This window comes from Podarcis cretensis, assembly GCF_951804945.1.
Source record: "Podarcis cretensis genome assembly, chromosome: 12".
NCBI classification, from domain to species: domain Eukaryota; kingdom Metazoa; phylum Chordata; class Lepidosauria; order Squamata; family Lacertidae; genus Podarcis; species Podarcis cretensis.
This window is the reverse complement of record NC_137181.1, coordinates 2,101,213-2,127,893: the sequence shown is the minus strand read 5'-3', so window position 1 is coordinate 2,127,893 and position 26,681 is coordinate 2,101,213. Positions and strand designations below refer to the sequence as shown.

At 49.0% G+C, this 26,681-nt stretch overlaps 1 protein-coding gene across 1 annotated transcript in view; it reads right to left on the bottom strand.

Moving 5' to 3' along the window:
• The window catches only part of LOC307227146 (SCO-spondin-like), a 181,490-nt gene that overhangs the window by 56,433 nt on the left and 98,376 nt on the right, over positions 1-26,681 (bottom strand). Inside the window, exons 56-72 of the mRNA XM_079996268.1 lie at positions 25,981-26,103; positions 25,723-25,852; positions 23,002-23,127; positions 19,217-19,308; positions 18,211-18,390; positions 16,676-16,840; positions 15,277-15,529; positions 14,504-14,550; positions 13,611-13,781; positions 11,342-11,476; positions 10,635-10,780; positions 9,490-9,584; positions 8,187-8,239; positions 7,038-7,208; positions 5,990-6,160; positions 2,622-2,701; positions 2,167-2,330 (exon numbers count right to left, since the gene is read on the bottom strand). Coding sequence (XP_079852394.1) covers positions 2,167-2,330; positions 2,622-2,701; positions 5,990-6,160; positions 7,038-7,208; positions 8,187-8,239; positions 9,490-9,584; positions 10,635-10,780; positions 11,342-11,476; positions 13,611-13,781; positions 14,504-14,550; positions 15,277-15,529; positions 16,676-16,840; positions 18,211-18,390; positions 19,217-19,308; positions 23,002-23,127; positions 25,723-25,852; positions 25,981-26,103 — 2,302 coding nt within the window. The remainder of the gene's footprint in view (positions 1-2,166; positions 2,331-2,621; positions 2,702-5,989; positions 6,161-7,037; positions 7,209-8,186; positions 8,240-9,489; positions 9,585-10,634; positions 10,781-11,341; positions 11,477-13,610; positions 13,782-14,503; positions 14,551-15,276; positions 15,530-16,675; positions 16,841-18,210; positions 18,391-19,216; positions 19,309-23,001; positions 23,128-25,722; positions 25,853-25,980; positions 26,104-26,681) is intronic.

Sequence of the window (26,681 nt, the reverse complement as noted above, 5' to 3'; positions counted from 1 at the left end):
GGGTACGCAAACCTCCATGCACGAGCCGTTGGCTCATACCCACAGAAGATCATTTTCTGGAACTTGGGTTCACCTGGCCCTCGCAAAGCTTCAGGCACCGGCAGCAAGGCCGTTGATCCGAACTCACGGAGGAAATGTACCTGCGGCTTCCTCCCGTGAAGCATGAAAAACGGTGTGTCTCCTACCACTGAATTGTAGGACCTATTCCAGGTGAAGCTCACATATTTAACTGCCTCCATCCAAAACTTTGGAGGTAACCCAGAATCTGACAGCATCACCTGTGCAGCCTTAACCAGAGCCTCACTTCTGAGCTCTGCCACCCCCCTCTGTTGAGGAGAAGTCACTGTGTGACTTATCCCTTTCTTGTGAAAGAACTTCTGCAATGCAGACCCAGTGAACTGTGAACCTCTGTCACTAGCAATTTCCCTGACTCTGGTGGAGAACCTTAGTTCCACCTCCTCAATCCAACGACTAATCAGCTGTGCTGCATCTTCCTTGGATTTGAGACCATGTGTCCAGGTGTTCTGCGAAAAATCATCCTGCAGCGTCAGCAGAAACCTGGCCCCTCCCAAACTTGGTTCCTTCATGGGACCCAACAGATCTATGTGCACAAGATCAAGAGGTTTTGTGGTTACCCTCTCCACCCTGGGGTAACTGCACCCTCTTACCTTTGCCTGTCTGCAAGCCTGACAATCTAGGACTCTTGCACATTCCTCAATTCTACAGCCTTTGGAAACCTCAGGTAGCACCTGTAGTTCTTCAAGACAAGCATGTGCTGTCTTCTTATGCCACGCACAAGAACATGAAACATGAGTGGGAACTGTAGCACGCAGGGCTTGTGCTTTCTCAACCTTCCCCTCACCCTTCAGAGACGTTGTAAGAATGAAGAGATCATTCTGCCCCTTTGCAACTCTGACCAGTTGCTTCCCTCCTTTGGAGATTGTACAAACATCGTGTTCAAAGCAAACCTTAAACCCCTTTTTCAACAAATAAGGCACAGATAAAATACAGTGTTGCACTCCTGGCACAATGCAAACTTCCATCTGCTCGTATCACCAGTCAGCCCTCCGGCACCCGATTCTTCAGCTGCTCTCTCAGCTCTGAGCAACTCTTGCCTCTCTGCAGCAGGCAAAACACAGAACGCAGACCTCTGCTCCGCTTCAGTAGCGTCTTCCAGCTATTGCCAAGCTGACTTCAAACTTCAAAGCTCACCGGCAGACTCTCAGCAACAGTTTTATTAGCGGTAATTAGGTCCCCCATAACCTGTGACGAAATCTGATAAGATCTTAATTGGCACTGGCTCGCTAATTACTTTATGGCCCCAATTAGCCCCAGCATAATGCGGTCCGGCACGCTTCCCAGCCAAGCTGCTCTCAGACCTTCTTCTTCTCCGGTTTCGCCTTGCAGAGTAAAAACACAGCGGATCAAAACCGTTGCAGTCTGCCTCAGATCCAGACAAACACACGAAGCACTGGTGTGTCCAAATTCATCAGTTCTTTATTGCAGCAAATATTTACAGCTCAGCATTTCCCAGATTCTCCTGGACTGCTAGCATTCATGGCGTCCGTCTCTCTCAGAGACAAAGAGAGAACAACAAGTAGAGCTCCTCCCTCCTTCCAAAACGTCAGAATGGGAGGCACAACTCAGAACACAATTAACCCAGTAAGTTCTGAATCCCAACATAAGACCCTGATACTGGGAAAGATTGAGGGAACAAGGAGAAGGGGACGACAGAGGACGAGATGGTGGGACAGTGTTCTTGAAGCTACCAGCATGAGTTTGACCAAACTGCGGGAGGCAGTGGAAGACAGGAGTGCCTGGCGTGCTCTGGTCCAGGGGCTCACGAAGAGGCAGACACGACTAAATGACTAAACAACAACAAAGTTACCAGACATCCTTGTTTCCCGGGGATGGTCCCTGGATTTACAAATCAGTCCCCTGGCAAAATCCACTGAAGTTGAAAAGTGTCCCTGGATCCATTGAAAAAAAATCTGGTAACCTTAGAGTAACCCCCTGCAAAGCAGGACTCACAAGTAAATGATAACAGAATCATGGAGTTGTAGAGGCCGGAGGTGTGCCCAATCGCAGCTAGATAGTAGCTGGCCTTTGACCCCCGGCCCCCCTGGAGGGCCCAGCCCTCAGCCCCCCATCTCTGCCTGGCCTCACCAGGTGTTGCATCCGTCGGAGCGAGGGACGGTCTCTCCCGGCAGGTGTCGGAGGCCGGTGAGCAGGTCCAGGCAGGTGCACAGGTCCTTCTCCACGCAGGCCGTGCCGTTCAGGACTTTCCCCCCGGAGCAGTAGCAGCCGGGCTCGCAGGTCCACAGGCAGTGCTATGGGGGGGGGAGAGGGGGTGAGGGGGGGCAGGAAGACAAAGGCCCATGCCACGAGGAGGGGCAGGGTTTGCAAGAGAGCACGGAGTCTGCGGCAGCTGTGCCGGCTGGGGCAGGCAGGATTTCAACCTCACAGGGTTGTTGTGAGGATGACAGGAGGAGAGGACCAACTTGAGCTCCTTGGGGGCAGGAAGGTGGGGTGGGAAAGCAATTGATGAAGATGAAATATGTCCCAGAGACAAAAGCTGTGGGCTGGGGGTCCCCCAGGCAGAGATGCCCACCGGGCCTCACCAAGATGTCGTCGCAGAAGCGGGGGCAGGGGGGCCCGCAGTGGCTGTAGGCGGCGCCCTCCAGGGCAGAGCAGTCCACACCTGTGCCAGGTAGGAAAGAAAGGACAGGTGAAGTCCCCAGGGGAAGCGACCTGGGCAGTGCCCACAACCTCTCCCCACAACCACCCTTCAAAAAGGAGAGATTGAAGCTTCCTGGGCCCGAAAATGACTGGCAGGGAGCCAGGCAGGAAAATGGGTGGTGCCAGAGGGGGGGTCAGAAGATCAAGTGGCCCCCAAACAAGGAACTCACTCCCCCCACTTTCCCCTGTCCCAATTTCTGGACTCCTGTTACAGTCATACCTCGGGTTACAGACGCTTCATTTTGCGTTTTTTTCAGGTTACAGACCGCCGAAAGCCAGAAGTACCAGAACGGGTTACTTCCGGGTTTTGGCGGTCGCGTATGCACATAAATGCTAAATCGCGCTTTGCGCATGCATGCACAGAAGTGCCGAATTGTGACCCATGCATCCTGCACAGATCACGTTCGCAACCCGAGCGTCCACTGTATCCCATGGTTATTATCATTTCAGATATCTCAACATGTGGGGCCCACCATGCCCACCTAGAAATATACTTCTCCCCTTCTGTGCCCCTCCCCTGAATTTATATATTTTTGCGGTGCCACCACTGAGCAGGCAGGAGGACTTTTCAGGCTCTATTGCAGGGCGAAGGTGACGTCATGGGGCTGGAGACGTCGCCTAGGGAGATCTGGGTCCAAACCTTCGTTCACCCACAAAGCGCTCTCTCTCTCTCTCTGCCTAGTCTACCCTGCAGGGTTGCTGGGAAGACAAAGCCTGTGTCTGTGTGGGGAGAGCCATGCCGGTTCACCACAGAGGTAGAGCCTGAAAGTAGCCCCCAAGACTTCTCTTCCTGGCCCCCGACACTGGCCCCAGGCGCCCTCCTCCACTCCCCAGCCCTGCTTGCCAGGGAAGTTTCCTTGAACACTGATAATAATAATAATAATAAGAAGAATGCCTGGATGGGTTGTGTGCAAAGGGATGTTAACCTTTCGCTCCAACGTAGAACGGACGTTTGTGGCCCAGACCGCTTTGGCCTCTGGGGGTGATGTGGCCCCCGAGAGGCACCCCAGAAGGGAATGTGGCTCTCAGAGGGGAAAGGGTTCTGTGCACCATGAGCTGACACTGAGCCACTTAGGAAAACAAGAGTGGGAGAAGAATGGGATTGGAGCATTGTAGAGCTGGAAGGGACCCCTGGGGTCATCTAGGTGGGGCTGCCCTTGATAATAATAATAATAATAATAATAATAATAATAATAATAATAATAATTTATTTACACCCCGCCCATTTGGCTGGGTTTCCTCAGCCACTCTGGGCGGTTTCCAACAAAACACTAAAATACAATAACCGATTAAACATTAAAAGCTTCCCTAAACAGGGCTGCCTTCAGATGTCTTCTAAAGTTTGGTAGTTATTCTTCTCTTTGACACCTAGTGGGAGGGCGTTCCACAGGGCAGGGGCCACCACGAGAAGGCCCTCTGTCTGGTTCCCTGTAACTTGGCTTCTTGCCCCAAGGGAACAGCCAGAAGGCCCTCGGCGCTTGACCTCAGTGTCCGGGCAGAATGATGACCTTTGAAGCTGACCCAGAAACTCCAGCGGGTGCAGAATGCCGCGGCGAGGCTCCTTACGGGATCACATTCATCCAGTGCTTTACCAACTGCACTGGCTCCCGGTGGAGTACAGGGTCAGGTTTAAGGTGCTTGTTTGGACCTTTAAAGCCCTATGCGGCCTAGGACCCACGTACCTACAGGACCGCCTCTCCTGGTCTGTCCTGCAGAGGACTTTAAGGTCCACAAATGACAACATTTTGGAGGTCCCAAGTCGCAAGGTGGTTAGATTGGTCTCAACTAGGGCCAGGGCCTTTTCAGTACTGGCCCCGACTTGGTGGAACGCTCTGTCCCAAGAGACAAGGGCCCTGTGGGACTTGACATCTTTCCGCAGGGCCTGCAAGACAGAGCTGTTCCGCCTGGCCTTTGGTTTGGACTCAGTCTGACCCTTATGTTTTCCTTTCCCTTACGGTTTTGATCCATGGGCTACTTTTAAAATGAGGCTGCATTTTAAATTGCATTTTAACCTGTATTTCAAATTGTTCCGCCCCCTCCTATTATGTTTTTACTGTGATTTTACTGGTGTTAGCTGCCCTGAGCCCGGCTCTGGCCGGGGAGGGCAGGTTATAAATAAAATTTATTATTATTATTATTATTATTAGCCCAATCCTCTGTAGCAGGTGGCTGAAATGGCTCTTGTCACGCCACAGTGGTGCCTGCCCCCAAGCACAGACTCCCCCCAGGTATAATAATAATAATAATAATTTATTATTTATACCCCGCCCATCTGGCTGGGTTTCCCCAGCCACTCTGGGCAGCTTCCAACAAAATATTAATTTACAGTAATCTGTCAAACATTTAAAGCTTCCCTAAACAGGGCTGCCTTCAGATGTCTTCTAAATGTCAGGTAGTTGTTTATCTCTTTGACATCTGATGGGAGGGCGTTGCACAGGGCGGGCGCCACCACCAAGAAGGCCCTGTGCCTGGTTCCCTGCAACTTGGCTTCTCGCAGGGAGGGAACCGCCAGAAGGCCCTCAGAGCTGGACCTCAGTGTCCAGGTAGAACGATGGGGGTGGAGATGCTCCTTCAGGTATACTGGACCGAGGCTGTTTAGGGCTTTAAAGGTCAGCACCAACACTTTGAATTGTGTTTGGAAACATACTGGGAGCCAATGTAGGTCTTTCAAGACCGGTGTTATATGGTCTCGACGGCCGCTCCTGGTCACCAGTCTAGCTGCTGTGTTCTGGATTAGTTGTAGTTCCCGGGTCACCTTCAAAGGTAGCCCCACGTAGAGCGCATTGCAGTAGTCCAAGCGGGAGATAACCAGGGCATGCACCACTCTGGCGAGGTAGTCTGCGGGCAGATAGGGTCTCAGCCTACGTACCAGATGGAGCTGGTACACAGCTGCCCTGGACACAGATTTAACCTGTGCCTCCATGGACAGCTGTGAGTCCAAAATGACTCCCAGGCTGCGCACCTGGTCCTTCAGGGGCACAGTTGCCCCATTCAGGACCAGGGAATCCTCCACACCTGCCCGCCTCCTGTCCCCCAGAAACAGTACTTCTGTCTTGTCAGGATTCAGTCTCAATCTGTTTGCCGCCATCCAGGTAGGGGGGGCCGTCCTTCTTCCAGGAAGGGCTCCCCAGAAGCCCCCCCCCCATTTTGGGGTGAGGGGGAAGAGCGATGGGACAGGGGCAGAGATTTTACCAAAACATCTAGGTGTGTCTCCGGCATGCAGGGTCTTCCATTCCCGGCCCTGACTCACCTGGACACGGGTTCAAGCTGCAGCCCTCCACCTGGGTGGGGACCCCTTCGCAGTAGTCCCCGCCCCCCTGTGGGGCGGGGGTGTCGCAGGCTCTCGCCCGGCTCCTCATGCCTCCCCCACAGCTGGTGGTGCAGTCGGTCCAGGGGCTCCAGGCCCCCCAGCCCCCATTCCCTGCAACCACAGGGGAGAAAAGAGCATGTGTGGGTCGCTGGGCCCCCCATTGCAGACTCCCTCCCTCCTGTGTGGTCTGCCCCCCAGGTGGAGGAAAGAGGGAAGTCGCTGTTATAAGAATTCTAAGGTCTCCAATATGAATTAAATGTACATAAATGTACTAGGCAAACACATATATGTATATGAAATAGTATATATAAGTATACACATATAAGTATATGAAATAGTATAGGAGAGCAATCTTGAAGTCATTTTGACTCTCCCAGTGACCTCAAATATTCCGCTGCAGTAAGGGAGGCAAATGGCGAAAGGCTTCCCATTGTCCTTTTTGCTTGCAAATCCTGTCTTAAGGGCACATTTCTGTATGAATAGGGTGAGCCTGTGACCTGGAGTCAGGAACTAAAGTATTAACTATCACAAAAGAATGGCCAGGCTGCCCAGGTAATGCAATCAGTGACCATTATCAGGTATCCTGGAAGACAGGATTTCTGCTGCAGACCGCCTCCTTCTGTGATGTATGTATGATGTGTAGGGGGTGGTGGTCTTGAGCTACAGGGTGGGTAATTTCAAAAGCCTATATACGGGCTTGAACACCATTGTTCTGGGTCCCTCCTGCCTCTTGTGTATGGTTGTGAGCACCCTGTTGCAACAGTTCAATAAAGATCAGGCTTACAAGCTGCTTTGCTTCTCAATATTCTCTGGTTGGCCTCTGTTATTTTCTCCTACCAATAGGGAACCTACATAAGGACTCTATACGGGCTCTTGGGTCCCCCATAAGGAAAAAAACAGCAGGTTTTTCTTATAACATTGTGAAGGTGAAGTCTTGACTCTTGGAAAGGCAGCAGGAAGAAATAGGGGTGTTTAGGGGGACACTTACGGGCGCAGGGTTGGGCCTGGCAAGGTTTGTCCTCGCGTTCGGGACCCAAGCAGGGCAGCCCCATCCCAGACGGAGGGGGATCCGTGCAGAAGTGGTACCGGTTCCGTAGCCCCAGCCCACAGGACGCTGAGCACTCGCTCCAGGGGGTCCATTCTGACCACTGGCCATTCACTGGGGAAAAGGGAAATAAAAGGTCTGAACAGGAGGTGGCGAGCTGTGATCTTTCTGGGGGAGACTTGAGATGGAGAAGGGGGTGGGATGGGGGCACAGCAAGACTCAGATTGTGAACAGAATGTCCTCCTTCACACAGAGTTGGTGTGTGGAACTCTTTCCTACAGGAGACAGGGATGGCCACCAACCTTGATGGCTTTAAAAGAGGATTAGGTAAATTCATGGAGGAGGAGAGGGCTACTAGATATGACAGCTCTGTTAGAATTCCTGCTCCGTGATTGCAGTCATGGGATTGTTGTCTCACACATGACAGTGTATGTTTTCATTCCACAGAGTGGGAAGTGACGGAGACAGGATGTTTGTGTTCCTGTGTTCCGTGAAGTGGGACTATTGTCCTTTGTTCTTTTCCTCTTCGCTGTCTGATGCTAGAGAGAGAGAGAGGGAGCCATGTTGCTGTGCTCCGTGTGTGTTTATATGTAAATAAAGTAGATTAGCCAAAATGCTGAGTTGCTGAGGTCTGTTGCGCGTGATGTGCAAACTCTGCGGATCCCTAAGTGTGCCAGTGTCGGTTGGAATCGTTCGCTGTGATGTTTGGGCTGAAGAAAGCTTTTGAAGCTCCCGAACGATTGACCAGGAGGGAGAGAACATGCCAGTCAGGCATGTGTCACTGCCAGGGTCCTACTCGAGTGTAGGCTGAACTCCTGACAAGCTCTGCTCTGCCTGTAGGAAACCCACAAGCTGGATCCAAGGACAAGAACAACTCTCTCCTCTTGTGGTTTTCAGCAACTGGTCTTCAAAAGCATCGCTACCCTGGATGGGGAGGAAGATTGCAGCCCTTGTGGCTAGGAGCCATCAGCAGCCCCGGATGATTCAAGATCACCTGAAAGGGCCCGAGCTCTTTGCAAAGGGAAGCAAGAGGATGGCTGTTTCACAGCAAGAACCTCCAAACCCAAAGTGTCCCAGTAAGTCAGGCCTTACCGTCACCGCAGGCTGCCCTGGAGCAGTTGTGCACACGACCGGAGAGGCAGGTGCTGCAGAGAGGAAGAGAGAGTGTTTTTTAGTGTAGGGTAACCATCCTCATATCACCAAAATGCTTTAGTCTAATAAAGGCATGAAGGGGTTAAAACCATGGAGTAAGCTGTCCTGCCAGGCTTAGCTATGTCCACTTCCCCTTACCTGGGGAGGAATCAAGCTTTTGTTCTCCTCCAATCTACTTGTGAATCTCAGCGCCCGGAGAGGGTTGAGCTGGTTGCTCCAGCTCGGACTGCATGGCTGTCACCAGCCGCTCTTGAGATCCTATACCAATAATCTAGCAACTTTTACCACTTTCCAAGCAAGCTAAATTTCACTGCCTGTGCAACCGTTCTGAAACACATGAATCTGACCTTTGGAGAATTTGTAAGCAAACCATTTTTTAAGGTGTGGTCTTTTCCTATGCTGGGGGAAGAGGGAAATTTTGGAAAGAAACCTTTTTTGGAACTCGCTCGAAAGGGCATATTTTTAAAAGCCTGTATGTCTTTTCCCTTCAGTAGATTTTATTAAAGTTTGAAAGAAAATATACAAAGGTCATTATCAAATATCTTTTTATCTAAGATAAAAAACTAATTAAAAACACAAACCAAAAGGAAGAGAAGAGGAAAAGAGAGAGGAGAACTTTCGATTCTGTGTCTGTCAGCTTCTTCAGTCCTCAAGCCCAGACTTAAGATCATTTTCTTTTTCACACAAAAAGTCTAGAAGAAATTCCCAAACTTAATAGTGACAATGGTTTTTCTTCGATTGAACCCATCCATTTTGCCATCCCAGCCAAGTCCGTGCATAGACAAGTCTCGCCGCTAACAACCTATATTTCTATGCTTTGTTTTGCGGCATATTTTTTTTCTTTTTTTTAAAATCATTTTTATTGATTTTCCAATAAAAACAGCCAATCATCATATCCACATCATAATCCAATTGAAAACAAGAAACTAAAATAAAAAAAGACCAAATTGTACTCCAAATTGTAATTATTAATTTTTTCTGACTCCCCATAGTCTGGATCTCTGAAGCATATCTCCAGATCTTCAGTCCTGCCTCTTTTCGTGCCACAACAAGGAGCTTTGTGGCATATTTTCTGACTCTAAATCTCTGCTGGGGTCCTCTCACAAAAAGAGTCCTTGCCCCAAACTTGGATCCTGGCATCCAGGAACTTCTCCTTTCTCTCTCTCTAGACATATTTGCGCCAGCAGTCAGAGCTGGCAGGAAGGGGCATGGCTGGCCAAGAACCAGAGGAAGAGGCACTGACCAGTTTTCACAGCCTCTGGGTACCACGTCTCCCGGGCCGTACAGCATCCCATCGAGGGTGCAGGGACAGTCCTCCTCTGGCACGCAGAGATTGTTCTGTAAGCGGCGGAGAGGGAAGGGGGCAGCATTAGAGGCAGAAACACACCACCCTTCTGAGATCAGCCTCCCCCAAACGGGGCCCTCTGGAAGTTTTGAATGACAAAACTTATTTCGTATACACAAAAAATGAATTATGCTGCCCAGTATCCGGAAGTTTTTAATGTTTGATTTCCGCCCCCCCCTTTTTTTAAAAATATATCTTTATTGATTTAAAATAAATACATTTATGGGAAAACAGACATACAAACAAACAAACATACATACATTCAAACAAACAAACAAACAAACAAATAATAGAAAAGTCAAACAAACTACCACAATATAAGAAACAACAAAATTAATATAACTAACATCATTTATACTCCCGATACTGAAAGAAATTATAAAACTTATAGAGAAAGAAATTAAAAATGATTTCCAATTAATCTCACTGTACTTTATCTATCAATTATCTTATACCACACAGTTGCATATTTCTTCCATAGTTTCTTTTTACCTCCCTACAAACTTATATTTATACAATACACGGATCAGTCTATTTCTGCCAAGATGTTTCCTCTTATACCATAGTTTTTTTAAAAAAAATGTTAGATGTTTTATTATGTTTTTATATGTGCTGGAAGCCGCCCAGAGTGGCTGGGGAAACCCAGCCCGATGGGCGAGGTATAAATAACAACATTGTTAATTATTATTAATATGTACCTAATTAAAACATCTTGTGTTTTCCCCACTGTCTGGGGGTGCTGCTGCTGGGAGTTGTAGTTCAGACCTTCCTGAGGGGCCCAGGTTGGGGAAGACTAATCTGCAATCAATCAATCAATCAATCAATCAATCAATCAATCAATCATCCGTCCTTCGCCCTAAGGCCCTAAGGCCCCAAGGCAGTATTACAGCATTAAAACACAATATTAAAAAGAGTGTAAGGCAACTTGCGAACATAAAAATGAGGTGGGTCCAGATTAGGCGCCGCCACGGAGAAGGCCCTGCCCTGGGGGACGCCCCCCCCAGCCTCTACATGGGAAAAATGGGGGGGGGGCAGAGACTCACCAGCAAGAAGGTGCTGTTGGGGCAGTAGCAGCCAGCATGGCAGGTCTCATTGGCGCTGGGCACCGCACTGAGCTCCGCGCAGGAAGCCGGTCCGTCGGCACATTCCTGCCACACCTTCCCCTCCGGGCAGACGCCGGGCACCTCACCTGGGTGCAAAAGTGCAAGGCAGAAGTGGGTGGAGCATTTCGAGGGGGCAGGGGGTAGCTGGGGGGGAGTTAGCCTGGCGCTACTGAGGTCATTCCACCAAAATAGATGCAGAGAACGGTGCCAGGAGTTTCTGTGCGCTCAGTGGAATGGGGTTACAAAGTATATACATGTGGATCTATCCCATACGGGGATAATCCCAGTTGGCTAAAAGCCAACAGAGCATTTTTAGCTAAAAAAGGCTGCTCCAACGACAGACGAAGTCAAAGAGAGAGAGTGTGGCAGCATGTCTTGTCCTTTTGTCACCTGGACAGGTAAGGTCATGCCCACCTCTAGTCACATGCAAAAGGAAGGACGTTCCAGCCCAGGAAGAAACAGGAAGTTTTCGACTGGCTGGACCAAACCTCCCCTTGCATGTCCACTCTAGGAAAACAAGGAATGTTGTGTTTGACTGCTCCCAGTGGATTACATCTGACAGCACTGCCCCCCCCCCCCCCCCCGCTTTGGGAATCATAAGAGCCTTTCTGTCTCACCCAGAACCGAGATGGGTCCACCGGACTCACCTGTGCAGGGGGGAAGGTGGCAGGTGGCAAATTCGATCCGGCGCAAGACGGTTAGGCTGGCCCTTGTGCGATTCCGGTATCCGCCTCCGCATGGAACAGAGCACTCAGACCAGGGCCCCCACTCCATGCCGGAAGCTGGGAAGGGGGGTGAGAACAGAGGAGAAGGAATCATAATAATAATAATTTATTATTTGCACCCTGCCCATCTGGCTGGGTTTGCCCAGCCACTCTGGACGGCTTCCAACAAAGATTAAAAATACATTAAAATGTCACACATTAAAAACAGGGCTGCCTTCAGATGTCTTCTAAATGTCAGGTAGTTGTTTATCTCTTTGACATCTGATGGGAGGGCGTTCCACAGGGCGGGGGCCACTACCAAGAAGGCCCTCTGCCTGGTTCCCTGTAACTTGGCTTCTCGCAGCGAGGGAACCGCCAGAAGGCCCTCGGAGCTGGACCTCAGTGTCCGGGCAGAATGATGGGGGTGGAGACGCTCCTTCAGGTATCCTGGGTCTTTAAGGCCGTTTAGGGCTTTGAAGGTCAGCACCAACACTTTGAGTTGTGCTCGGAAACGTACTGGGAGCCAATGTAGGTCTTTCAAGACCGATGTTATGTGTTCTTGGTGGCCGCTCCCAGTCACCAGTCTAGCTGCCGCATTCTGGATTAGTTGTAGTTTCCGGGTCGTCTTCAAAGGTAGCCCCACGTAGAGCGCATTGCCGTAGTCCAAGCGGGAGATAACTAGAGCATGCACCACTCTGGCGAGACAGTCTGCAGGCAGGGAGAGTCTCATCCTGCGTACCAGATAGAGCTGGTAAACAGCTGCCCTGGACACGGATTTGACCTGTGCCTCCTTGGACAGCCGTGAGTCCAAAATGATTCCCAGGCTGTGCACCTGGTCCTTCAGGGGCACAGTTGCCCCATTCAGGACCAGGGAGTCCTCCACACCTGCCCGCCCCCTGTCCCCCCAAAACAGTACTTCTGTCTTGTCAGGATTCACCCTCAGTCTGTTAGCTGCCACCCAGGAGGGCACAACGAGAAGTCCCAGAAGAAGATCTAAGATGGGGGAGAGACTCTGTGTTGGCCACCAGGCCATGGCTATTCCCACCTGCCTTGCCCCACCCTCTAGCCCTGTGAAGGGGGGAGAGAAGCTCTTTGCCATTGGAGGGGGGTGGGATTGCTGCCCCCCCTCCGGCCCAAGGAACCTTCAGGAGGGAGTTGCTGCCATGCGCACCATGGGTCTGTGCAGTTTAATGCGCTGAAAGGAGCAGAAGATTACGAGTCATGCAGGATGTAGAGAGAGTGTGCATGAACGTAACAGTGCTAAGTTTGTTTTTTGGTCGCTATTTTGTTAATGCTTTCAAATATTGTTTTATAGATTATAAATGCTGATTTTTTAATCATATGATATGACTTTAATTGTGAGGTTCAACTTATTTTTCAGTTGCTGCTTTGTCAACAGTATGCTGCAGATTGTAATTGTTAATTGCAGTAGTGCCTTGGTTCTCAAACTTAAGCCGTTTTGGAAGTCTGTTCCAAAACCAAGGCGGATTAATCTTTTCCAGACTTCTAAAAACAACCCCTAAAACAGCAATTTAACATGAATTTTACTACGTAACAAGACCATTGATCCATAAAACGAAAGCCATAATCAATCCACTGTACTAGAAAATAAATAAGATAGCATTGTAGATGATAAAAATTAAAATTACTTTTTTCCCCCTTATCTGCACTGATGATAGTCATTGTTTGGATGGGGGATTTTATCCATTTTCGCAGTCACACAATCAGTAGCTGAACTGGGTTCCACACAGTTAGAAAAACAAATTAACCGAGAAAGCCTCAAAAACAAAAACGCAAAATAAATAGCAAAAACAAAAGCGCCAAACTTAATCTGTTCTGGAGGTCCGTTTGACTTCTGAAATGTTTGAAAACCAAGGCACAGCTTCTGATTGGTGCAGGCGCCCCGGAAACAATAGCCGACAGCTGCATCAGACGTTTGCCTTCCGAAAACTGGAACATTTACTTATGGATTTTTGGCGTTTGAGAACCAAGTTACTACTGTATTTGTGATGTTCTGTTCTGTTCTATTTATGGTTTGTAAGCCCCTTTGGGATTCATTCAAATGAAAAGTGGCCTGGAAATGTAATGAATCAAATCAGCTGCGGCCACCCTCTTTTCATTGTGCTCCTCTGCCCCCTTTCCTGCCCATCCCTCTGACCCACAGCCTGACCCCTTCCTCTCTCCTTGAACCCCCCTCCCCACTCTCTCTTACCCTGGCAAGGCTGCAGGCTGCAGAACTCAATCTCCACGTTGGGTCCCTGGCAGGGCTGTCCTCCGTCAGAAGCAGGGGGCTGGGAGCTGGAGCGGAAGCGCCGCCGAGTGCCCACGTTGCAGCTGCGGCTGCAGGAGCCCCAGGCCGTCCAGTCGCTCCAGGCACAGTCAGCTGCAGAGAGGGAGGCCAGCTCAGGCAAGGGGGAATCTCTTTTCGGGCACCTTCCCCAGATATTATTTCTATTATTACATTTATTATATAAAATAAATTAAAATAAAACCAGCTGCTGATGGAACTCAAGCCCACTCAAGATATGGCGTTCAGAGACCCAAGTTATTTTTCATAAGAACAAACTTAGTTGGTCGCTAAGGTGCTGCTGGAAGGAATTTTAAAATTTTGTTTCAACACATAGAAGGTTAAAAAGGCGCTTGCGGTCCCTGGAAGGTGTAACCTCAGGGCAGGTGCAGGATCTCTATTCCACCCACCAATCTATCCGCCAAGACTGGGTTATCATCTCATTTTATCCTTACAACAACCTTGTGAGGTGGGCTAAATTGAAGAGCCCATGAGCTTTGTGGCTTGGCCATTTTCTGCTCCACCCAGTTGGGCAGAGGAGCTGTGGCTCATTGGTAGGCCACTGGCCTTGCATGTGGGAGTCCCCAGCTTCAATCCCTACTGGAATCCTCTGCTAAATTTTCACTGGAGGGAGCAGGTGCCGGGGTTGGTCTAGATGACCCCTGGATCCCTTCCAACTCTACAATTCTATGATGGTATGGTTCTAAGTCCTTCTCCACTTCTCTACCCTAGAGAACTGTCAACTGTCAGTGTGAGCCGTCCTGGGCCAGAGCGATAAATACTCTGACCTAGTAGGAAAGGTGGCCGTCTCTGTTTACCTGGGCAGGGCTCCGTGGTACACGACATCTCTCCATCTTTGCAGGTGCTGGAAAAGGAAAAGGGGGACATTACGTCACTGAGTAGATGTCTTACGAGTTGCATCAATGTGAAAATGCAAAATGAAAATCATTTAGAATGATTTGCACTCGGAAGAACAGGGCGGATCGAGGCCCGGAGGGTAGGGACCTTATCTTCTTTCCATCTCTGGGCCAGTAACATCCGCGCAGCCATGGCAGCTAACAGAGAAGGCAGGCAGGTCAAGTTAATGGACTATGCCAAAATGGCTAAAATGACCGGAAGAATCAGAAATCAGGAAGGTCAAAAGCTTAATAAGGAATGGGGGAAAATTATAACTTGTCTTAAAGACCATCGTAAACAGTTAAAATCCTTGGAATCTAGTTTTTACGTCGTACGTGGGATATGGAACTGTGAAATTTCAATCTGAAAAACCAAACAAATAAATTTCTGGAGAAAAAAAAGAGGTCTGGAGGGTGGCACCACGAGAACGGGGCCTTTTCTGCAGTGGCTCTCCCCAGTTAGTCTCACCTGGCACCTTCTGTATACCCCTTTAGGCTTCAGGCAAAATAAATATATAACTTGGGGATCACTTAAGAAGGAAGCATTTTATAGATGCATACTATTACAAATTGTGGTGTGTGTGTGTGTGTGTGTGTGTGTAGGAATACAGGTTTTCATAAGGGGGGTTCTCCTGGGAGGGGGAATAAATAAATAAGAGTAAAAAGAAGGAGAAGAAATGCAATCCATTCATCACCAGTTGTTGCAGGAGTCCAGAAGGGCGACGTCCCCCGGCTGGTAGAGCTCCCCCTGGTGGTAGCAAGGGCACTCTCTGAGCGGCAGGCAGGTGTCGTTGTGCAGGAAGAGCCCCCCGGGGCAGGAGCAGCCCTCGCGGCAGCGGGAGGCGCACTCCACGCGGGAGCCTTGGTCCAGGCAGAGGCGGGGGCAGGCGCCCCCCTTCCGCTCGCACTCCTCGGCCGTCTGGTACACCAGGTTCCCCGGGCAGAGTGCTGTGTGGGGTTTGGCGGGGGGGGGGGGACAAAGGGAGAGGCATCTGGTGAGAGACGTAGGGTACCCAGAGGTGCAGCAGGATGGGTGGGGGCTGGAGAGGAAGTGTCTGTCAGGAGTGCGTGCAGGAGCCGGGCCCTGTGACCAGTAGGGCTTCGCAGGACTGGGGCCTTCCTAAGTTTGTTCTGAAGAGGCAAGGCGCGGCCACACAGGTGAGGCCGATTGGTAACTCACAGCACCCGGTGGAAAGACCGGGAAGGGATATAAGGTCAGCATTTCCCTTCGGCTTTTTGCCACAGCAACACGCTTCCTGCCTTTGGCTTCTTGACTCCTTGCTTCCTGACCCTTGGACCCTTGGCTTCTTGACTCCCAGCCCTCTGACTTTTAGCTTTCTGACTCCTGGCTTCTTGGCCCTCAAACCCTTGACTTCGTGACTCCTTGCTTCTTGGCCCTCGGACCCTTGGCTTCTTGACTCCTGGCCCTCTGACCCTCTGACTTTTGGCTTTCTGACTCCTGGTTTCTGGACTCCTGTTCCTGCTCCCACCCCACCATTGTGCCCCCGGTCCTGACGTCCCCTGCCGGGACTTCGATCGCCTGTGAACCAGACCATGACAGTGTCAGGGAATGGTCTGAAGACGAAGACTGGGGGATGCACTCCATGGCAGACCAGCTTCTCTCCGATGGAGAGCTGGAGGGGGAAAGGTCGCCGCCCCCCCCTTTATCCTCCGCGTGTTCAGAAGCAGAGAGAGAAACAGGAGATGGACAGCTTAGGGAGGAGTTGCCCAGTTATGAGATAAGGACAACAGAACCAGAAGGGAGGGGGCAGCTAGCTGAGACGTCACTCGAGAGTGTGGTGGACCCCCCACTCACCACGGACTCCGAATGTATAGAGAGCAAAGGAGTCAGAGGGAGGGAGGGACTTCCTGTCAGCGCCCAAAATGCTGTGGAAGCCGGAAAGAAGATTAGACTGGCCTACTGCCTCCTTGTGGAGAGCTGTGTATTTGTGCTCGCAATGTGGTGCTGCAATAAAAGGACCGCAAATCTATCAACTGCTCATCGATTCTTATCTTGATTCTTATCTGCGAAGCTACCGAAGGGAGGGGAAGACTCTCCACGCCTGACAGGGACGCCATATCCCAAATGTGTACCTTTGCAGGGCTGGGTGTTGCAATCGCGGGTCTGGATGAGGGGTCCGGAGCACTCTGGTCCCCCGTAGGCTGGCTTGGAGCAGGTGCGGTTGCGGGTCTGGACCCCGGAGTCGCAAGGGGCCGAGCACTGGGACCAGGAGGTCCATGGGGTCCAGATGCCTTCCACTGAGGAGGGAAGAAGGAACAAAAGATGATAAGGAAGTGGTCTGCCTGCTGAGGGCCTGAAGGACCCCTGCCCCTCCCTCTTTCCAGCTGGCTTGACAGGCTTCACAAGGACTGCAGCTACTTTTAAATTGTTTTTTTATTTTTATCTGTCTTGTTTTAAATGGGATCTTCTTGGCCGTGAGCCCTGGAAGACCTGCACCCTGCCTTGCTGGCCCTTCCCCATCTGGCCTGGGAGAGTGGACTGACTCCAGCTACAAAAGCTGAGGCTGTTGAATGGATTCTTGGGCTGGAGTATTTATTTACAGGGGAGAGAGCTTGTTGCTGTTATTGATATTATTGTTGTCTTTTTAGTTTTAACTCTTATGATTTGCGTGGAAACTGTTCCCACTGGGTTGTGTGCTTTTTGAGGTGTTTTATTTATTGTTTATGACCTCTGTTATGTTTGTAATTATGTAAATCTTGTTGTGTTGTAAGCCGCCTTGAGCATAGTTTCAATTATGTAAAGGCGACATACAAATAAAATGATGATGATGATGGTGGTGGTGGTCTCTCCTTTAGCTGTGATCCTTGCATTGGAGGCTGTTGAACTCGATGACCCCCAGGGTAACTTTAGAAGAAGAAGAGTTTGGATTTGATATCCTGTCTTTGACTCCCTTTAAGAAATCTCAAAGCGGCTAACATCAGATGTCAAAGCAATAAACAACTACCTGACATTCAGAAGACATCTTAAGGCAGACCTGTTCAGGGAAGTTTTTAATGTGTGATATTTTAGTGTATTTTTGGTTTCTATGGAAGCCGCCCAGAGTGGCTGGGGAGGCCCAGCCAGATGGGCGGGGTATAAATAATAAATTATTATTATTATTATTATTATTATTATTATTATTATTATTATTATTATTTATTATTAACATTCTCCTTTCCCTTCCTCCCCCACAACAAACACTCTGTGAGGTGAGTGGGGCTGAGAGACTTCAGAGAAGTGGGACTGGCCCAAGGTCACCCAGCAGCTGCATGTGGAGGAGCGGAGACGCTAACCTGGTTCACCAGATTACGAGACTCCCGCTCTTAACCACTACACCACACTGGCTCCAGTTCTGGCTACAATTCTGTTTCTCTATCCTAGAGTCATAGAGCTGGAAGGGTCCCCCGGAATGCTCTTTCGACTTGCCACTGCACTGGGGAAGAACCTGAGGGCGCTTCCTGTATGGCAGCCACCTTTCGGGTAAGATCAGCCAAACCTCGGGCCCCAAAGGACGCCATTCCCCAACCTGGTGCCCTTTGGATGTTTCGGGCTGCAAACTCCCATAATCCCCAAGGGTGGTAGTGGGGGGCTCAGCGCTGCCGCCATCCTTCTGCCCCCCTCCTCTCACCTGGGCAGGGGGGCGTGTCGCAAAGCTCCTCCTGCACCGTCTCCCCGCTGCAGCTGGCGGTGTCCGTGGTGCCATTGCAGTCCCGGAACCGCTTCCTGACACCCACCACGTCCGTGGCGTAGTAGCAGGTTTTTGAGCAGGGGGACCAGGGCGTCCATTCGCTCCAGGCGAAGGTGATCTCTGGGGAGGGACAGGAGAAAGAGTGTGGGGCGCGGGAAGCCTCGGGGTTGGGGTCACTGGGTCCCCTTCCAGGAGAAGTGAGGGCTCTAGTCTACTGGCAGGCGGAATAATGAGGAACTTAAAAAAATGATCAAGGTATCATTTTTTAAAAAAACCTGGAGTCTTTTCTCCTGGGGATTTTGGGCCCAGACATACCAAAAAATGCAAAGGAAATATTCTTGTATGTGACGGTAGCAGCAAAAATACTGATCGAAATGAATTGGAAGGGAGAGGAAATCCCAACGAAGCTGGAGTGACAAAGTAAGTTGTCGGAGTACGCCGAACTGGCAAAAATGACAGAAAAACCTTTATTCGAAAATGAGACGTACAGGAAACCCCATGAGGATTATTGCAGTATTATAATGTCAGTGGCAGCATTTGAATGACTTCTGTATTAGCATAAATAAATATAAGCGAATATAATATTGACTAATATCAGTAAAAAGAAAATAGAGATTAACTGTGTATCAGATAAGTAATATTGTAAATACATGGGATGGTGGGAAGATGTAGGATTTATTTAAGAAGAATGTATGGTGATATGAATTAGCAAATATTGATATTTTCTTGTATTCTCAATTGGTTGTTTCACACATTTGTTTGTTGTGCTTTTTTGAATATCAATAAAGAATTATATTTTAAAAAAAGAGTGCAAAACCATTCCCTGAACAAAAGACTCGCTTGACAGCTGATGCAGAGGAGTGGAGCTTCTCCTCCAGCCTCCCAAGGCATCAGATTTACTTATTTCATGAAAGTGACGCACCTCTTCCTCGTCGGGACCCCTTACCTGAGATGCAGACGGTGTGGCATTCGCGGACCTCCTGGGCATCGCCTTGGCACGGGGCACCGCCATTGGCAGCGGCCGGGTTGGAGGGAGATCTGCAAAAGAGGCAGGGTGGTCTGTAAGTTGGGGACGGGGAAGAGAGGGATGGGTAAGTGGCCAGCCAAAAGGGAACTGAGTGCAGCTTTGCCTCTGCACCCATGCAGATGGACGGACCCCTGCAATTCCATTTCTCTTATTCATTCATTTAACAAAACGTACCGAGTTAATGAATCAAGTATCTCTAAGCAACTTAGAAGCACAGAATTGTAGAGTCCTGCTCAGCCGCCTGCAACGCAGGAATATTTTGACCCTTGTGGGGCTCAAACCCACAACACTGAGATTAAGAGTCTCATGCTCTACCGACTGAGCTATCCCAGAAGAGGACATAATACTGGTGAAAGGACTGCTATTCCTGACAGTTTGCATTTCCTAGTGCAGTAAGTATTGATCTGATGTGCAGAGATCTTTCCTCTTCTACTTAATTCAAGGGGGTTCTGGAAGCCTCTTTGTGTGAAAGAAGTAAGCAGAAGGTTCATGATGTTTGGGTTATTTCTTCAGAGAAGCTGAGTACAGCTGCCTTAAACTGGTTACAATACGATAATCTTTATTGTCATTGTCCCATACAGAACAACGAAATTGAAAAATCTACATCAGACATTCAAAAACCCACAAGCCTGCTATCCCAGCTATCCCAACCTGGTTAGCCCCCTAAAAACTCTGATACCCCATTTTTAAATACAATATACTCCCATAGAGACTCCTTACACTGCGTTTAAAACCAAAATCGCATTTGGGTAGAAACTGTTTCTCAGTTAGTTCTAGTCTTTATAGTTCTGTAATCTCTTTCTGTTAAGGTCATACTAACTACAGTGGCCATGCAACGACAGGTTCCATGTCTGCATGTGCTATACAGTGTATGTGTGGCGTCGCTATGTACAGCGCATGCGTGCGACACCGCACATGCGCTGTACTTAGCAGTTTGCCGCCGGCGCCACTCCAGCACCGTATGGACAGTGCTGGGATCCTCTGCTCATGGCTGTAGCAGCGACAGAGGGATCCTGGCACCATCCGTACGGCACTGGAGCGGCGCCAGTAGCAAACTGCTAAGTACAGCACATGTGCGGCACATGCATCATGCATAGCAACACCGCACATGCGCCCTACATAGCGACGCCCGCCCCGGGTGTCACGACACCTTCCTCCGCCCCTGTCTGACTATAATAATAAGGCCAGAAGGAGCCTGGGTTTCACTCTTTTGTAGCTCTCTTTTCCTTCTGCTGTGGTGTTCTGCATATGGTGTGCTTAGTGTTAAGGTTTCGACTTATTATAAATTACTGTGAGTTTAAGTTATGTCTGAGATAAGATGGCGCCCGGCACGCTTCCCCTGTGCCGATGGACGCCTGTGCCGATAGAAAAAACTTGAGCTCTCTTAGCAAAGTCCTTAGCAGAGTTTTTAGCAGCGGTAGGAAGTGTTGCCTTGTGTGTGGATAATAAATCAGACTGAATGCAGGCTTCTTGCTAATCTCCAACAGCCTTTAATGAGAAGAAAAACATCATAAATCAGCCTGGCGAGAGAGCGGACATCCTTTTGTCTCTCAGCCAAAAACGAAAGGAAACTCACACACAAAGAAAGATTCCCGTATGTGAACATAACCACGCCTCAGAATGTGAGACGTCACACAGAACTGTTTAACCCTGTAAGTTCTGATTCTCCTCACAATGTCTACTGCAACTGGATTTCTGATGGACAGGGCCATCCTGAATGCATTGGATTTGTGACCATGATGCTCATCTGCCTTCAGTAGCAGTAAAGCTCCGCTGGATGAAATAAAATTCCCTCTGGTCTACTTTTGGGAATCCTGCAACGTGTTTAAGATTTTACTTTGCTAACTATAAATTGGAATCTAATCTGGACCAATATTGAGTAGAATTTCAATGACAGTTCCATCCATTCATTTTTTTAAAAAAATCAAGAAAACACATGGCGACTACAACTAATACATGTGTTACATTTATAATTGTAATAAATTTCTTCAAATATCAGAAGGGTTGTCATCACATGGAAGATGCAGGCAGCTTGCTGTTTGCTGCTCCAGAGGGCAGGGTCTGGAGCGATGGCTTCAGATGACAAGGAATTCAGACCATTGTTGCTGCTGCTGTTGTTAATTGAATTTATATACTGCCCTATACCCACAGGTCTAAACATTAGGAAGAACCTTCTAGCGGTAAGAGCTCTTCAACAGCGGAACAGACTCCACTGAAAAGTGGTGGTCTCTTTGGTTGTCGGTTTTTAAACAGCTTGGAGACTGGAGAGCTACCTGCCAGGGTTTCTTCAACCGGGCTGATTTTAAATGTGTGGGGGGGGGGGGAGGGGTTATTGGGTGTGTTTTTAAAATTTTGTTTTCTTTTTATGTATTTTGTTTTTATCTCGTATTGAGGCATCTGATCAAGGCCTGTATTTTAACATGAGCTTAAAGATATATTTGCAAATGTTTGTATGTTTCATGCCAGGCAGAAACCAGCTGGCTAAGTACTTTGGCAGTTGTTTATCTTCCTGCTCTCCTGAAAAAGGGCCCCCCTGATTTATAGCAGTAGCAGGAGACAAGTTTCTCAAAGTTGTAAAAGGGAATTACAGGCTGGGAGCAAATGTTACACTGACCCTACATATTCACAATCAAGCTGCAAAAACACTAATTAAGAGTTGGTAAATAGTAAGATTTATTGTTTAACAGAAAATAATACCATGTGCCTCTCATCAGACTCTAGCCATATTTTCCTAAGGTTTAAGGTATACTGAGAGAGTTAAAGGGCAATAAATTTTGGGAAGAGCTAATGGGAAAAGCAGCTGGCTGGGAAAAGGGGGGTGTAAACTGAAGAGGCTTCTTTTGAAGCTGTTTTTTACTGAGTTCCTTTTTTACTTTGCAAAGGCCTTTTCTTCTAAAATGCTATCTATGTTATGTATGAGATTTGTTGGCTTAATGCAATTAGGCAAAGGATTTAGAAAGTAAGAAATGTTAGATTCTTATTTCATTGATGGTGTATGAGAATGTGAACCCAAGATCTCTGTTTAGATAGAATTTAATACCACGAGCCATTTGTTTTAGCCATTTGTTTTGGAATGCAGGGGCAACAGGGGCAAAAGGTGATCTGGTAATTAAGGTGCCTTGTCGAGGCAAATGTAAGATATATGGCTACTTGTCTGCCATTTATGGATAGAAGGAAATATAGCTCTTTGTCTCCCATAAAAGGTAATAGGAAATGGGTGTATCTTTTATGATTGGTTCTAGCAAACAGCCAATAGGAATTTCAACCAGGCTGATTGGACAGAGGCTGCCAAAGGAGGAGCAAGGGGGCTGGGCTGAGGAAATATAAGTGCTGGCCATCAGGGCTAGAAGGGGGCAGAGCTTTGGTAACCATATACCACTGTGCCTATCATTTATTTGTCTGACAAATAAATTATTATTTTAATTTCTCTATTGCTGCATTGAATATTTCATTCCAGCTAAGTGTTAACCACAAGCAGGGTGCTACAGTATTTTTATGCTGTGATCTGCCCTGAGATCTTAAATAAAAAAGCAATTTCAATGACAAATTCACATTACCTACTCCAGTGGGACGAGTTGGGGGAAGGAGAGAAAACAAAAAACCCCCACCATGTTTTGATCACAACCTTCCTTGGGAGAGCCAGATAAAAAAACCTGCCTCGAGAGGCCATGTCCCTCCTACAGGTGGACGCTGCCCTCCTTCACCTGAATCTCTGCTGCATGCCGACCCCACAGCTCCTTCCGCAAGGGCTCCACGGAGACCAAGCCGACCAGCCGCACTTCACGGGGCAGGAAACCGAGTCGCAGGTCACGGCGCCTTCCAGGCAGACGCTGGCGGTGGGAGCAGGAAGGAGGTGGAGGACAAAAGCTCATCAGGACTGAATCTGGACCCCACCACCAACACCCCAAAAGGGGGGAACCTGTGACCCTCCCATCAGTCCCAGGGGCAAAGGCAGAGATTGGGAACCTTTCATATCTTGAGGGCCACATTCTTTTTTTATATATAAAATTTATTTATTTGGTTTTTCAAATATTGTAGAGAGATATATCACACATAAATAATAAAAACAAGATTCCCAGGAATCTCCTGGACTTCCACCCTCCCCTTTGTGGGTCCTGTTATTAATCCTTTCTTCCTGCATCTTTTATGATACAATGGTACCTTGGTTCTCAAATGCGTTGGTACTCATACATCTTGGAACCCAAACACTGCAAACCTGGAAGTAAGTGTTCCGGTTTGCGGACTTTTTTCGGAAGCCAAACATGCTCCATTTTGAGTGTTACGCTTCTGATCTGAGAGCCCCGTTTCTGTTTTGAGAGTTACGCTGTGGTCCGTCTGTTTTTGTTATTTTGCATTTTTGTTTTTACGGCTCTTTTTTTGTGTGTGACTGTGGAACCCAGTTCAGCTACTGATTGATTGTGTGACTGCAGTACATTGATTATTGCTTTCATTTTATGGATCAGTGGTCTCATTAGATAGTAAAATTCATGTTAAATTGCTGTTTTAGGGGTTGTTTTTAAAAGTCTGTAATGGATTAATCCGTTTTGCATTACTTTCTATGGAAAAGCATGCCTTGGTTTTGGAATGCTTTGGTTTTGGAACGGACTTCCAGAATGGATTGAGAACCAAGGTACCAGTGTAATCCAAAACCTTTGCCTCTTGTGTTATGCCCAGAATTCAACATTAAACTATAAGTAATATTCCAATCCTACTATTTTAACTGTTTACAATGGTCTTTAAGGTAAGTTATAATTTCCCCCCATTCCTTGTTAAAATTTTGGTCTTGCTGATTTCTGACTCTCCCGGTCATTTTAGCCATTTCAGCACAGTCCATTAACTTCACCTGCCATTCTTCTCTGGTGGGAGGGCCACATTCTTTTCTGGGCGGCCTCCCAAGGGTTAGCCTCTAGACAGCTGGTCACAGGTCTGGGCACAATGGAGCAGTTTCCGAAAGAACAGGACCCTCAGCTCCTCCGGCATAGATACCCTCCCTGGCGGGTTATGGGCCCACAACCCAAGACTTCTCCCGCGCAGAAGTCGTCATTGCTCTTCCCTTTTCACGCCCCTTCTGACGCTAGGAGATAGTGGAGCAGGGGAAGGTGGGCAATCTACTGACTTGTCCCTCGCCTGAACCATCCCTTCTTCCTCTGCCCAATCCCGTGTGCCTTCCTCCGCCTCAGACTGCTCGACTCTCCCTCCTCTTTAGTGTCAGGGACTGGACTGAGGAGGAATGGTGGAGACCACCCCCTCCTCCTGCACTTCCCAGAAAAAGGGAAGACTGTATAGATTTAGAATAGTGGTTTGCAGAAGGTCACAGTTCAGAGGCTGCAGAGGGGAGAAGCTGGGAAATATTGGGAGATGAGCAGGAAGAAGTCAAAGAAGCACCAGGGTAGAGGCAGCGGGAAGACTCAGTGTCTTTAGAAAGCATGCCAAACCCCCCTTCCCAGAACCCGGCAGGCATCGAAAGTAGGAGAACAGAAAGCTCAGAGGCAGAAAGCACAGATCAGCCAATGTAGGGATGGCGTATAATAGGAGAGACGGAGGGGGTGGGACTTTACTCAGAACAACGCCATTATCCAAGAGACGGCACTTCCACATCTCTCTGTGAATATTGAATAAAAGACCTTGGTGAGAGCTTCTTGTCTTTCCATTACTGGCAGCCTGCCGTGAGGGAGGGGGTCAGATTCCCTGAAGCCAGACACTTAGACTCCTGCCTTGTGGGTGGCGGGGCTCCCGGTGGAGTACAGGCTCAGGTTTAAGGTGCTGGTTTTGACCTTTAAAGCCGTATGCAGCCTAGGAACCACGTACCTACAGGACCGCCTCTCCTGGTATGCCCCGCGGAGGACCTTAAGGTCCACAAACGACAACATTTTAGAGGTCCCCAGTCGCAAGGTGGTTAGATTGGTCTCAACTAGGGCCAGGGCCTTTTCGGTACTGGCCCCAACTTGGTGGAACGCTGTGTCCCAAGTGACTAGGGCCCTGCGGGACTTGACATCTTTCCGCAGGGCCTGCAAGACAGAGCTGTTCCACCTGGCCTTTGGTTTGGACTTGGTCTGACCCTTATGATTCCCTCCCCTTATGGTTTTGATCTATGGGCTACTTTTGAAATGAGGCTGCATTTTAAATTGCATTTTAACCTGTATTTTAAATTTTTTATTTCCCCTTCTCATTATGTTTTTACTGTACCTGTGTTAGCCGCCCTGAGCCTGGCTCTGGCTGGGGAGGGTGGGGTATAAATTATTATTATTATTATTATTATTATTATTATTATTATTATTATTAATTGCCAGTCCCCTCTCCTGGGTTGCTCCCCTGGTTGCCTGACTGTACCCTGCGCTCTTCGGAGCCCTGCCAGAGGAGGAGGAGGAGGAGGAGATGGAGGAAGAGGAGGAGAAGGGTGGGGCACCAGAGAGACCCCCGCTCACCACTGGCTGCAGTTGTCCCTCAGGAACATCTCCCCCGGGAGGCGGCGCTCGTGGTCGAAGAAGCAGTGGCACTGGCTGACGTTCACGCAGCCCCCGTCCTGCAGGAAGAGCCCCGGGGGGCAGCGGCAGCCTGGGAGGAGAGACAGAGGGGGCTGGAGGTCAGAGCAGGGGGCAGGGATCGAGGGAGCCTCTTTTCTAGGCTAGGAAGGGATCAGGAACGTGGTGCCCCCCTCCCAGCCCCAGGGAAAACATACTCACCCTCCACGCAGTTGCTGGGGCAACTCGTCTTCAGGCTCAGCTGGCGGCACGTTTGGGGACACGGAGCCACGAGGCCTCGCTCGCAGTGCCCGGCTTGCACATAGACCATGTCTGGCCCGCAGTCTGCAGAGGAAACAGGCGAGGGGAGGAGGTTGGGGTGCGGGAGAAGGGAAGCGAAGCCTAGTGGGTGGAGGGAGCAGGGCTTGCGGCCATCCAGCCTTCCTCCCTTTCCAACCTCAGGTTTTCAGGATGCTTATACGCTGCACCTTTAAACATTTTTTTGGTATCTAAAAAATGATGTGCCCGTGCAAAATGGCTGCCAAAAAATGGCTGCAAAAAAGAGAGATGGAGGTACTCCTTACAAGTGAGAAGAAACAGTGTGGCACAATGGTTAGAGTGCCGGACGAGAACCTGGGAGAGACCAGGGTTCAAATTCTCCCATGAAGTTCACTGGGTGCGTCCTTTGGGCCAGTCACTGTCCCTCAGACTAGCCTACCTCACAGGGTTGTTGTGGGGATTAAAGGAGATGGGGGGAGAACAATGGTGCTCCCTGGAGGGGGAAATGGGATATAAATAAGAGACATATAACCTAAGAAGCATTAAAGCCACAGTCATAAACGAAAATACCAAAAAAAGTTCATCCATCCATATTCATATCAAGCAAGGATTAATTCTACCCACCTCTCTGCATGATGAACGTG